The 14,284-nt window shown below is 40.5% G+C and overlaps 2 protein-coding genes across 23 annotated transcripts in view; one reads left to right on the forward strand and one right to left on the reverse strand.

Annotated features, from left to right (window-relative positions):
* Window positions 1–8,419, reverse strand: part of ODF2L (outer dense fiber of sperm tails 2 like) — a 35,057-nt gene extending 26,638 nt beyond the window's left edge. For 2 of the 21 annotated variants that reach the window (XM_072648948.1, XM_072648942.1), the window contains exons 1-4: window positions 8,336–8,416; window positions 4,640–4,772; window positions 3,153–3,325; window positions 1,087–1,219 (exon numbers count right to left, since the gene is read on the reverse strand). In XM_072648948.1, the coding sequence (XP_072505049.1) occupies window positions 1,087–1,219; window positions 3,153–3,325; window positions 4,640–4,765 (432 nt within the window). In that variant the 5' untranslated portion in view covers window positions 4,766–4,772; window positions 8,336–8,416. Of the gene's footprint in view, window positions 1–1,086; window positions 1,220–3,152; window positions 3,412–4,615; window positions 4,773–5,043; window positions 5,293–6,085; window positions 6,202–6,652; window positions 6,671–7,634; window positions 7,650–7,796; window positions 8,085–8,213; window positions 8,306–8,335 lie in introns of those variants that run through there. The other 19 variants (XM_072648949.1, XM_072648944.1, XM_072648947.1 and 16 more) reach the window with 17 other exon arrangements.
* Window positions 8,377–14,284, forward strand: part of CLCA2 (chloride channel accessory 2) — an 82,179-nt gene continuing 76,271 nt past the window's right edge. For both annotated transcript variants that reach the window (XM_072648934.1, XM_072648933.1), the window contains exons 1-2: window positions 8,377–8,492; window positions 9,020–9,121. The gene's annotated coding sequence lies outside the window, so the exon portion shown is untranslated. The remainder of the gene's footprint in view (window positions 8,493–9,019; window positions 9,122–14,284) is intronic.

A 14,284-nucleotide genomic window follows, 5' to 3' on the forward strand; every position in this document is an offset into this window, starting at 1 on the left:
AATGTAATTCCATAAGAGCACATTTTCTTTTCATACTTTCATGTTTAAAAGTTTAATACTGATTCAAATATTTGTTGCCATGACAAAAATCATTTTTATGTTTTATAAAATTGAATTTGAAAAAATCTAGTCTCCGATTTAAAATTAGTGTCTTCCAGTAGTGAGAACAATGAAAATCATCCTTTAAATACAAACCGAAAAAAAATCCCCTATATTATTCCTCACCTTCAGACTAGCCATCTAGGTTTAGAGTTATCTTCCTTGTTTAAATTGAGTCTTTCTATATAGGTTGTCTAAAACTCATTTTGCACTTTGAAAATGTTCTACATCATTTGTCAATACAGGCTTCTGTTTAGGAATCACGATGGATCTATGTGACAAGGTTATTATTACCATAAATGCATTTAAAAATGCGTCATTAGCTACAGCTTTTACTAAAACATACTACTACTACTACCTGGCCCTATTTATCTTGGTTTTCTTCCACAATCACTGCTTTGTTGCAGTTTTACCAGAAAAGCCCTTTTTTCTGGCATAAGTCATTCAAAGAACAATCATAAAGGAAAACTGAGCCTTAATTATCTCATACTAAAAGTTAAAATGCAAAAGTTAGAGAATAAAGGTAATGAACTAAAATGTCAAACCTTCTCAACTCAACCTTTAGCAAATACTGAAAATTTGGGGATACGTAATTGTCAATGATATTAACATTCTAGGTATGATTCTTGAAAAGTCTAGCTTATCCACACAGGGAATTTAAAATGTTAAGTGCTACATGTCAATTGTTAGCCAAGTCAGACACCAAAGATCAAGATATAAGACCTCTGTCCTTAATTCTTTTATTTCATTTCTATCCATGAGGAATTTTAATGTCTGCTGTGAAATGAGATTTGAGCCCAGACTCTCCCCTTATATAACATCAGTAATAACTGCACTTTGCTTTCCAGCAACCAGCTTAAATAACTAAGCAAGAAGTCTTTATGCACTGCAAACTATCATTAAATTGGCTTTTCAACCTGCTTTTTAAGAAAATTACTAATATTCACATGAATCTGAACTTTTGACAATGTAATTCAGATTACTCACACTTTCACTATTAAACCCAGCAAGGAAGTCTTTAAATAATGGTATCAATGCCACTACAGAATTAGCAGCAATCTCAGTTTCCTGAAGTTTTCTCTCCAGTTCAGTCTGTTCATTTAGGGTTTCTTGTTTCAGCCTACCCACACACACCCCAAAAAGGAAAAAAAAAAGATTTTAAGTTAAATTTGCTTTTCTCATTATGCTCTCAAAGGACAGATACAAAGCCCTGCCCTACGTCTCTGGGGCATGGAGTGACCCTGGATCCTAAAAGGTTATGCCAGCCAAACACATTTCCCAGAGAGAAAAGCTTTGCTTATGTATAAGCCTGGTCTCTGACATCCAATAATCAACCTAGATGACCTCGAAAGGCTCATCACCAGTTAGTCACAGCATAAAATTTCTGGCCATGGCACCCAGCAGAGGCAGTAAGAAATTGTTACCAAGAGCTTGGAAGAGGGCTGGATGAAAACCGTGGCTTGGTACTTATTACTTGTGTAACCAGGGGCAAATCCTCATCTTCTCTAAACCTGTTTGTTCATATGCAAAAGGAAGATAAGAATAGGGCATTTCTCCCCTCCCTCATAATGGAAAAAGGTGTTCCGTAAGCCTTGAAGTAGTACATTTTTCCTTATTACTACACCACAGGTTTTTGGTCTCCACCACTAGGAATAGCCTTACTAAATAAATCATCTATCTTCAAAGCACTGATATTTTGAAGAAAAGAAGAATTATAGGTCAACATGGTCTACTGTTTCCTAGTGAGAAGGAATACATGCCAGCAGAGAAGGTACTACCAAACTATAAAAGGGTTTTCATGTGGGCCAGAGAAAAACAATGGATATCTCCATTCATCACTTGAGGACCAGCCTGACTATATCTGGAGCTCATCTTCAGAAGAGAGGTAGATTTTTGTCCACCATACCAATGATGGAAGTCATCTAAAAATCCTTATTTGTCTACAATGAGCTTATGTCTACTAATCAAAGCAAAACCTGGCTGAAATTAAAAATTAGTCACAAATACATAAATTCAAGACTTGACAAGATAGTTAATCTGTTAATATCTTGTTAAGTGGGAGACACATTAGGCTTGTCTTGTAGAACCAGGAATAACAGTTCAAAGACAATAGGAAAGCAGATCTGGGCTTTGCACTGTAAGGAAAAGATGCCTAACAATTAGAGCCCTGGAAAAGTGTCATAGGCTGCCTTGGCAGGCAGGAGGACTGCCCCACTGATCATCCTAGCGAGGGAAGTCTTAGGCTGGACTTCATCACTTCCATCTCAGCAATCTCTTACAGCTTAGATTCTGTGACTTAAAATAAATTACCCAAGGAGCTAAATGTTCTCCAATAATGATTACCAAATGATACAACTATAATTTTTTGTACAGTATCCCAATTATCATATACATTCATCTTTCTAAAAGATCCAAATGAATTCTACGTAACTGCAAACCCTTCATGATCTGTCATTTCATTGGTACGATTTTTCCCTCAAACAATGTATACTGAAAACCTCAAGAGGTTCCTTAGAAATTTTGTGGCTAAAAAAATCCATCCTGTTCTATCCCCCTTCTGAGTAATAATTCTGTCTTAATAAGGCTGATCCTGAGATAACATTCCACAGCTGATAGCATTTTAGTATGGCAAGAGCAGCCAAAATCTGTACCAGCCTTTTACGAATCAAGCGTCACTTCCTGCTAAAATGAATCATGTGAAAAGGACCTGAGTGGAGGGAGTAGTTAATTATTCTTTATGAACTACAATTCCATTGATCTCAAGTACTCAGGTTTGCATTTACTGAGGCCAAAAGTCTATGTAAATATTTGATGTAAGGTTTTTATTATTGTTTACACAAAGACTAATCCAATTCTGGGAAATGAAAATACATGTAATCTAATGATATAAATGATTATCAGAATAAAGTTAGGTGCTTTACTAGAAATACAGAAGGACACAATTGTGAAAGAAAATTTTATTCAAGTCATATAAATTATATTTACATATAACCTAATTTATATAACAGTTATATAAATTATAGATATTTAGAATTTCCTATTAATTAGCATACCAGTTTACTTCATTTTCACTTGTACTCCACGGCTGATTATTTTCTTGTGGTTTACTTGGACGGTGTGGTGACAGTTCTTCAGAATAACTTTCCTGTTTTTCTGGTTTATTCATAAATCCAGTAACAGTATCCGGATTTGGTTCTGGGGATTCCTTTTCCAGGCAAGCTGAAAACTTGGAAATGGTTTATTTTTTAAATTTTTGCCTTTCTTCAGCATTTCATGATGGACTTTTGACTTCTACCACTAACCAAGTAATCCCTTATGAGAAGGTGGTACAGAGTAAACAAGAAAAAAAAAGAGAATTGAGAGGCATATACACTTAACTAGCTGTGAAAGCTTGTGCAAGCCATTTATCTTTTCTATACCTCAATTTGCTCATCTGTAAACTAGGATATTTGCACTACCTCTCTCAGAGTTGTGAACAAAGCATTTCGTAAACTCAAAGCGTTATATAAATTAGTTGCTATTGTTGCCCAACGTTCAATAACTTTAAGTAGGTTTGAAATACTTTGATAAAAGCTGTATCAATCAATTAAAAAAAACTTCCAAACTGTAACAGTAAACGTATTAGAATACTACTATCTTGTAGAATACAAGGAAACATAACAAGATGCAGAGCGACATAAGCAGGAAAATATACACTATTGCTATAACACTGTAAAATAAAACAACAAAAATGATAAAATCAAACCCAACTCCTTAATAACCAAGTTTTATCCTAAATAAGACTAAGAATGTACCTCCTCCCTTCTTTGTAGGAGTGTGGAACAATGTTGGACTTGGCTAACATACCGGTTAGTTTTGTTAAACTGCTTCCCCCCTTTTTATGCTTTGTTCTAATAGATGATTCTGGGGCAGGGGTGGAGAGGAGTGATTAGGGATATATATTGGGAAAGAATGTAAAAACAAAAGTTATAAGTAAAAAAAAATGAAAAAAATCCTAAATTATTATTTTTTTCTTTCTTTTTGTCTGGGATTTTATTTTGTATCCTATAGTGAAGGAAATACAGTATGATCAAGGTGAGACTGACACATTTGATATTTCCTCACTAGAATAAGGAATGCTGTTTGATACCAGTGATTCAAACATCAACAGAGAAGGGTACAAACAAAACACTGTAGTTATTACAGCAACTAAACCATTTAAACATACTTGCTTCTCTGCATCAGGTTACTGAAGGGTAAAGATTATTTTGTTTATGCCCCACCACCTAAAAGGGCCTAGAAAATAAATGTCCAACGATAGACTGCTTTGCTGGACATATAGTGAGCATTTAATAAATATCTGTTGTTTGGACGGATAAACTGACAATCTGGAAGATAACAATTCTACCACACAGTAGGATGCCAGGTTAGAGAGTCTGAAAACCTTGCCAACTCTTCAAAATTCTAGTAAAAAAAATTCTAGTAAAACCTTCTCTACTCTCCTTCCTTTTAAAAAACAAACAATTCACAAACTTACATGAAAAGGATCAAGATGAAATACCTGTCCTTGATCTTTGTAATGAGGTGGATCATCCTTATCAGGCTGAAAGAGAGGTAATGGCATTCCAATACCTTCGTCCTGCAGAAAATTTGAAGCAACTTCACTACTGTTGTGTGCACCAATCATACAAAGTCTAGATGAGGGAATCAGAGAATGTCAGAAAGAGAAGGTAACATCAACACCAAAAATTTATTTCACACACTTGGATGGAAATTTTTAAAATACACTGTAGCTTTCTTTCTCTCCTTAAGCAGAGTACACACCCCCTAATTTAAGTTCTCTTCAATAACTCAATGTGGTAAAATGGAAAAAGCATGAGAGTAAGCATTAGAACAGCTTGGACAACTACTGGTCAGCTGAACAAAGCTGTGCCCATTTCTTCATCTAAGCAGTGAGGATAATACCTTTCTTTAACTGGCTATTGTGATGAACAGCTGAAAGAGATCTTCCACAGGATGAGGACTGAGGCTCAGGAAGTTTGTGGAAGGCTGCTGGCCTACCCACTCTATGGCCCCAGACCAGGGCTATCTAACTTTCCAACTTCTTCTTGCTGCACTCTGACCACTCCTCCTCTCTGAAGGCCTCAGTTGGGCTGTGAGCAATGATACTAGGAAAGTTAAGTTTACTGGAATTCTTATTAAGGCAAGAACAGGCTGTAAGGCAGGACAAGAGGGCAACATATGTAAGGTGCAAGTACTTTACTTCTAGAATTTGTGACACACATTTCCATGGCTTCCTGATTCTCAAATACAGTCAATAGACTGTATAGACCAGGTACATACTCTCCAGATAAGTGAAGGGTTTATTACGATTGCTGTCAACAACACCTTTCTTTTATGTGGCATTTAAGAAGCATTTATATAGTGGGAAAGAACAGGATTTGGTCCTGGAGGGGACCTGGGATTGAATACTAGGCTTGGCCTCAGGCAAATCATTTCACTAGTCCAGATGTAGGTTTTTTCTTTATCTGTCCCAGCTGGTGAGATTAGATGAACTCTAAGGTGCTTTTCATCTCCAACTCTATGACCCCCTAACCTGAGAAACAACCAGCAGGTGTTAAATAGTTATTATTATTCTTATCTTACAAATAAGGAAATGGGTTCAGAGGAGATTAAGTGGTTTAAACTAGAGTCATAAACCAAGTAATGTGGGTCTAAAACCTAGGACAGTTGCATTAAAAGATTAGTGCTTTTCTCACTATACTACAGTGGCTCTCCACAGTATAAAAATTAACATCCAAATTAAATATATTATGGTTCATTAACAGTGATAAATACCAACATAGAACAGGTCATTTTTTTAAAAGAATACTAAACCATTACAAACATGCCATAATGGAGAGAGCTAGGTTTCTCCCTCTAATAAATAATGGATGTGGAACTCTGGTCAAGTAAACAACTTCCCAGGGTCCCAGGCAACTAAGAATAAAAGCTTAAGAACACTTGCCTATGTGCATTAGTATAGGGGCTTTCCTCTCCAAGAGTTTCCTTTATCAATAAAATCACAGGCCCAGAACTCCCCCAAAGTCATTATTAAAAGATTTAGCTTCTTCAAGGCAAATACTTGTTTTATTCTTTACACTCTCAATAGTTAATATTAAATTTTATTCACAAAAAATGACTATTAACATGAATTCTTAATTTATCTCAGCATTTCCTTAAATCAATCTTCTCAATGTTATCACTAAAATATAGAAAAATGCAGCATATTTCAGAGTTTAAATTTTAAGTATTAAAAGGGGCAAAAAAAAATCGCAGCAAATTCTATTTTTCTTTAGATGAAGCCCCAGATTCAACTTAGGAATCTCACTGCGGCAATTCCTACGAACCACTCAATGCTCAGTTCAATTCGTTCTGCCCTGAGGTAGAGATTTCCTAAACCCCGGTGTCAGGCCAAAATCAAGGCGATGTTCAGGTGGGCAAAAGGATATTATGGTCCTCAATGACTCTTTTACATTTTAGAAACTCTGAACTTAATTTCCTGAGAATGAAACTTTCAAGTTCCTCTACAAACCATTCTCTGGTTGAGCCAAACAGTAGCCCACACTTTTTAAATCCCCTAAGTTCCTTGTGCCGTGTCAATCTCCAAACACTTCTCCTGACAACCAGAGCTATCCAAAGTCCTCTGAACGTGGGCAGCGTCCGATGCCATCCTGCCATCCTACCAGGTCGGAACTGCTCACTCGCTTGAGGGACAAGGCTGGTTCTGGCACCTTCTGCACCAGCCCTTAATGGTGACAACCAGTTAGAGAATGGTCACATAAAGCCTCGGCTGAATAATTTAAAGCCACCGCCTAGTCCACACGCGTAGCTCTCCCCTCCAGCACTAGCTCCGGACAGTCCGGTGCCTGCCCTCCAAGCTACACCGCAGGGGTGCCCCTGGCCGACTGGACGGGAGCTTGCAGAGGGCAAGGGCTGCTTTCTCTCTGTATTTCAGCGAAAGCTTAGCACCGGGCCGTGCTTTAAGGAGCAACAATATGGGTCCAATGAGAACATCTGCAAAGTGTTTAGCACAGTGCCCGGCACCAAGTGGGCACTTAGTCATAACTACTTGTTGATCGAACGAATGACTAAAAATGAGTATTTTTTCTTCCCTCAAGGGCAGGGCACAGAAAAGAACCAAATGAACTACAAAGGCCGAGGTTCCCTGGTGACTGCTTCCCGTGGGTTCTTCTGTCTGTAACAGAGCCAGGAGCTCTGGTTCTAGGGCAGTGACGCCCGGGAAGCACCTGACCCAGGGGGTGGCGACGTGCGCTGGCGTCAGGACTGTCCTCACCAGGGAGGTCCCGGTCCCCATCGGGGCCTTCCCATCACCTGTGACTTCACGGTCTCGCCAGGTCACCCGCCCCGACGAGAACCGGGCTAAACGGCTTCGGACCAGCCGGAAGTAACCGGCATCTTCCTGACTTTGGCAAACCACTTCAATACTAATAGTAACAGTAACAAATGCTACCACGTGCCGGTTTTTACAATTATCGCCTTTTTTGGATCCTCACCACCACCGGGCGGCGGCCAGGACTGCCCTAATTCACAAACGCGTAAACAGAGGCAGCGGCGGCTCGGCGCCTCGCGTAGGGGGGCCTGAACGGTGCCCCCCGCGTGAAACGGGCCGGCCGGCCTCGGCGACCTGTCGAGGCCTCTTCCCGCCGAGACCGTACCCTAATCCACGAATCGATTCTGAGGAAGGCTTCGGAGGCCAGCGCACCGGGGGGAGGGCGGGCGGCCGCCGCGGCGCCGCCCGGAAGAAGCGAGCGCGGCCCCAGGGGCTTCGGCATGAGGCCGGCCGCCGCCAGCCCCTCGGCTTGGCATCTGCTGGGGACTAGCCTAGACTGAACGTCGGGGCCCTGGGGACGCGTTGGGATCTCGCCCTCCCAAACCGCAGAGGGCGGAAAGGGGTCTCGAACGGAAACCCGCCCTACGCGCCTCGAACTCGCCTCCAAAATACAACGGCGCCGCGGACGTCAACGCGCCGACGCCAGCGTCGGTACGTCGTCACGTCGCGTCGGCCAGGTATAAAAGGAATGGCGCGCGCGCGCGCAGGCCCCGACAAAAGCGGAAGGTTCTGTCTACCCTACCGTTACTTTCTCAGCGGATTGAGAGGAAGTGGGGAGTGAAGAGAGTTAGGGGCGGGTTGGTGGGTGGTCCGGTCGGGGAAAGCGTGTTCCTTTGGATTCGCTAGCGGAAAAGTTGCTGTTACCGGACAAAGTAGGACGAACGCAAGCGTCGCTGGTGACCCAGAGGAAGCGGCTTCTTTGGCAACCGGCAGGCCCCTCCTCTTCCGCCGTGCCTGCGGCCGCCTTAGCTCATTGGCTCGGCCCGGGAGAGGGCGGGCCCTCCGCTCCTCGATGCTATTGGTGTGTTTGGGGAACGGGGCGGGTCGGAGCGAAGCCGGATGTCTGTGAAGGTTACTCCACGTGGGGGAGAAGTATCTCTAGGGAAAAAGCCAGCCTGCCCGACCTTAGAAGGCTCGCTAGGGATGGCGTTTTCTCGCTTTAAAGATGAGAAAACCCGGACACCTGCTTCTTCCGCTGCACAGCGGTGGTACTTGTTTGTTTGTTTTTTCAGCGTTGAGTGGTCCAGCCCTGTTGAGATAATTATAAAGTTTTGTTCTTAATAGACGTTGAAAGTGGCGTGGGTTTTTTATTTCTTGTTAAATGCATTAAGGAGAAATAAGTAGAGTGTAGAGAAAGAACATTCTTTATGTCCCTTTATAAAGGCAGTAATTGTAATATAGGCTCTATTATAAATAAGTTACGTCTGTGTAACTTACAATTGGTCTTCAAGACCGTTGCCTCTCGTTTAACCAGTAAAGAAAGTGATTAAGTGATTCTTGTTAAGCCGTGTTCAACTCTTTGTAACCCGTTCCCTGTTTTCTTGGCAGAGATGGGGGCGTGGTTGGCCATTTCCTTCTCCAGCCCATTTTACAGATGAGGAAACTGAGGCAAACGGGGTGAAGTGATTTGCCCAGGATCACACAGAGCTAGTAAGTGTTTCAGGCCAGATTTGAACTGATGTTTTCCTGACTCCAAGTCCAGGAAGTAGATGGAGATCCACTTACAACTAGCTGGTCCTTTGAAAATTTTTTTGTCAAAGGGATCCACAATTCAGGAAGCTGTGATAAAACTCCAAATTCAGTTTTATTTGGCTTCTAGCTGCAGCTTTTTTACTTTGCTAGAGGCTCAAAGCTCTGTAACAATTTTACCAAGAGATAACCTCTGTTTATATAAGGTTAAATAGCAATTAGACAGTTTTTAGTGGTTGGTGTTGGCCCTTTTTTTCCATTGAATCGATTAGTATGTTAGGGTAAAGTACAACATAATTAGTGAAAAAAACATATTAACAGGAGTTAATTGGAAGGCCTTATCAGGGTTAGTCCCATAACACTGCAACTTGGCAAGTTCCCTAGCCTCTCTGAGCCTCATTTTTTTTCTTTGTAAAAACCAGGATAATCCCATCTTGTTCTCTCTCTTCTCATAATGGTTGTAAAAGTAAAAAACTAATTTTTGCAAATGAGCATTAGCTTGAGTGTGAGTTCTCTGGTCTCTTTTTTTCCCCTGCCCCCTTCCTGAAATGGTGAAATGCAGATAGGATAAGTAGAAAAATGTTTTGAAAAAAGTGGTACGTTAACACGCTAGCACACACGAAATGCATGTCTATTGCACTGCCAGTAGGCACCTATGAAAAATATACACATTGTCCCTCCTTTGCTAGAACCTAAAGAGTTGCTGCTAGAATCTAAAGCACTTCATAAGGATTACAAGATGTCCCCAAAGTCTTTGATGCAGTAACACTTTGCTTCACCCTGTACCTGTCCTAACCAGTTTCTCTCACACCTATTCTTCATGGTTTTTGATAGGAAAAAGCACATGTTCCAGAAAAACTCACCAGACCCTGTACTGCGGGCTTCTGAGTGACCATGAATAAATGAAAAAGCATTAGGAGGTGCAAGCTGGGGGTGCAGACCCCAAAGAACTTATCTAAGGACAGAAACCACTAGCAGAGGGCCAGGGATGGCGTGGGAAGAGACAATTTTGAATTAAAAAATTAGAAGTACAGAAATCAGGGGCAGCACTTATTAGGAGCACAGAGGGAGGGAAGAAGGCTTGTGTTTTTTTAAATACCTCAACCTAAGACCACTGATAGCCTTTGTATAGAACCTTCATGACTAAATTAGCACCATAGATTAAGAGAGTTGACTAGTTCATTCCCACTTATCCTCATTTCACCAAAGGAAATGAGTGATTTGCCTAAAGGGTCATAGTAATAATTGCTAGCAAAGTTGCATCAATGTAAGGTTTGCAAAGCACTTTGGAAATATTGTGCTTAGAAATCCTTACAACAACCCTGGGAGGTAACTAAGCCTTCACTTTCCTAATTTATCACTACTGGTAGAAATTCCTTCAATGGGTTAGGTTATGGTTGGGGATTCATTTAAGTGTTCTGACCCTTTGGGGAAAGGGAACTAGTCTTGCATAAGAGGCTAAGTTTAAAAGAGCTCTGCCCTTTTAAAGTAGTTTTTACATAAGTAGTACTTAGGGTAAAACATAGTGTAGTTTTAGTTGCTTATTAATTAGACCAAATTAATTAAAACACTAGAGGTGCCAGAATTATTTTTAATATTTATCATCAAATTGAATAAAGATGGTGAGAATCTGTATCAAATATGTTTATGAAGAGGATAGTCACCCATACTGGATGATACCAAGGATGGGAGGAGAATTTGTTAGATCAAAATATTGGGCTGAGCTTTATTTAGAAAAAGATGAAATTTAACAAATAAATAAAGTGTTACTCTAGGGTTCAAAGAAATCAAGTTCACAAAAAATATTAACAGATTTACATGGTGCTTTGAGATTTGCAAAGAACTTTACATTATCTTAGTTGATCCTTATAACAACCTTATGAGTACTACAAGTGTTACCATCATTTTACAGGTGGGAAACTTCAAGGCTAAAAGTAAAATTAACTTGCTCAGGATCAAACAGCTAATAAGTGTTAGAGGTAGGATCTGAATGCTGGGAAAATCCATACTCTCACATCCAAAGATACATCATGGTACTTCCCAGTACACGATGGAAGAAGTATAAGATACATGAATTTGGAAAAGATCTGGGACTAGCATTCTTGAGAGCAAACTCAGTGTGAGTAGTCAACAATGTAATTAAGACGTTCATAAAAGTTTAAGTGTCATAGACTGTTAAGAGAAGTACCACCCAGGATGAGGGGTGGTAAATAATCCCACTTTAATCTGTTCACTTCTATTGTATTCATTTTGAATGTCACTTTTTTTTAGACTGATGATAAATCGAGATAGTTTTCATGAAAAGGCAACCAAAAGTAGACTTCAGGATTGCCAGAGAAAGATCTGGAGTACACTAAGGATGCAAACTAGACTTGCTCAGCTTACCCTGGAAGGCTGAACTAAGAACAAGGTGAAAAGGAAATACAGGCTTTGTTGTAAGGAAATACTTGCTTATAATAAGAGCTACTCAAAAGTAAATTGAGTTGCTTCAGGAAGTAATGGGTGGATGGGTTCTCATCTCACCAGACAGCCATCCAGTTAATCAAAGAAGGCTGGTGACCACTTGTTTCACATGCAATTCTTACATTTAACACTGGATGATCTCTGAGGTCCTTTTTTAAGGCGGATTAGATTCTAGCAATATAGGCCAAAGACTTTTGGAAGCAAATGGGAGATTCTGTAGTTTATGAAAATTAGCAGGAGTAAAGTGGTGAACTATCTTCAAATCTGGGAAGGACGTGAGTCATGAGTGTAAATACAGAGGGAAAAGTATGTGGTTTTAAAGTATGGACTTGGGCTAGCCGAACAGCTTCTAACGCTCTCTCTCTCTCGCTCTCTCTCTCTCGCTCTCTCTCTCTCGCTCTCTCTCTCGCTCTCGCTCTCTCGCTCTCTCGCTCTCTCCCTCCCCCCCTCCCCCTCCCCCTCTCGCTCTCGCTCTCTTGCTCTCGGTATATTTTGAAAGGGATTTTTGTTAAGCTACAGGTTGGTTTTTTTCAGGCTTGGAATGGCCTCTGAAGTCCCACCTAAATGTGAGGTTCTAGGAAATCTTCATTGGCAGCATTGTTCGGACTTTTTTCCTACTTTTACCAAAAGTTTACAGTTACTACATGTGTTAAAAAATACTGATTCTGCCCCTGTAAAATGTTCCCAGATTGTACAAGATGCATTCATTGTCCCACAATACCCTTCACCTCACACAAACCTCTGTCTGCCTCAAAGGACCGAAGAGAAACTTCACATTGTGCCTTCTCGTTTACCAGAAATGTTTGGCCAGATAGCAAACCAAGGCATAAAAGGCAGATGTGAGACACATGGTCTGTTTTACAGTTTGCAAAGATGCCAAGTTCCGGTATTACTTTTTACACACCCATTTTACAAACTCCAGTGTTTACTGGTGGGGGACCACTTCTCAGGTCCTCTCTTTGCTTTAGACGATGAGCCCTTCAGATCGGGTACTCTAAACTGTCTTTTGCCCTTCTTTGTGTACTCTGCTGTTAGCTCAGTGTCTGGTACATAACAGGTAGTAAGGCTTCATAATGCTACCCATCTTACTGACTGTCTTTCCTTATCTGTAAAGTGATGATGATAACATTGCCAGCCTCAGAGGTGTGTTATGATAAAAGGGCCTCAATGCAATATAAGTGTGGGTTATTATATATGATATCTCATTTGATCCTCTCAACAACCCTGAGAGTTAGGTGCTATGATGTCCATTTTACAGTTGAAGAAACTGAGGCAGAGGCTGAGTGCTTTGCCTTGAGTCACTCAGCTAGTGAATGTCTGGAGTAGGATTCCAACCCAAGTCTTCCGACTCCAAGTCTGTGACTGATAATAAGAAGGTAGCCTGTAAACACCTCAATGCCTCATTGTTATATATTTATATAGAGAATCATTTTCAAGCTATTACCACCAATGTTAAACTATGACAAATAATTTAAGATGAATATGTACTTGCTAGGTGATCACTTGTTCATCTAGATATCAGCCCTGGGATGCCTTTCCCAAGCTGCTCTCCCTGCCATCAGATTTCCTCATTCCAGAGACTGGAATATGTTTTTCTCGGAATTAAGGAGAATAAAGTTTCAAACCTGTCTTCCTTCCACCAAACCAATAAATATTTGTTAAGCACTTACTATATGTACTAGAAATACAAAAAAAAAATAAAAGGACTTCTTCCTGTTCCCTCAATTCTACTCCCTTCCCCCCTTTTTTTTCTGGATGTATTTGTCAGTTCTACTCTAGGTTCCTACCAAGAGAATTCCTAGGCAGATAAGCATATCTCCAGGATCACTTAGATATTTTGGGAGGCCTCAGAACTGAACTGTCTAGAATGTACCCAAGGTGTCAGACTCCTGTGAGCAGGCCCCATAGCCCTGCAAACTTCAATAAAAAATACATAAAATGATAATATTTTCATTTTTAAAAATTAGGTGTATTTAATTTGTGGTATTTTAGTCTATAGGGATATATGTGTGTGTATGTATGTATGTACACATACATACACACACATATATCTCATAAGGATATTTGAGTTTGACACCACTGCTGTACACCATAATCTCCTCTTTGTTGTTGAGTCATGTCCGACTCTTTGTGACCCTGTTTGGGATTTTCTTGGCAAAGATATTGGAGTGATTTGCCATTTCCTTCAGCTCATTTTATAGATGAGAAAACTAAGGCAAACTGGGTTAAGTGACTTGCCCATGGTCACACAGCTAGGAAGTATCTGAGGTCAGATTTGACCTCAGAAAGAGGAGTCTTCCTGACTTCAGGCTCAGTGCTCTATTTGCTATGCCACCTCCTACCCTTGGCAGCAGAGATATTGTTATTGCCCCAACATTTGGAATTCTTCCTAGGAGCAACCCCTGGTGACTAGAACAAGCAGGCTAGCAAATTGATAACACTGGTGGAAGGATTCTCAGCCATAAACCATTTAGCACATCACAATTTGGATAGGCAAATGAACACTTCTTGGGTATATCAAGAAGCTTGGGTATACATCATTGTCCAAAGAAATGAATGAAGATTCACATAAATTGGTCCTGTAAGTTTAGGCTTGCTTCTGTGAAGGTCACGTAAGTTGGTACTTGATAAAAGTAAAACTTTCACTCCCTTCTTACACGT

This window comes from Notamacropus eugenii, chromosome 2, assembly GCF_028372415.1.
Source record: "Notamacropus eugenii isolate mMacEug1 chromosome 2, mMacEug1.pri_v2, whole genome shotgun sequence".
Classification (NCBI taxonomy): domain Eukaryota; kingdom Metazoa; phylum Chordata; class Mammalia; order Diprotodontia; family Macropodidae; genus Notamacropus; species Notamacropus eugenii.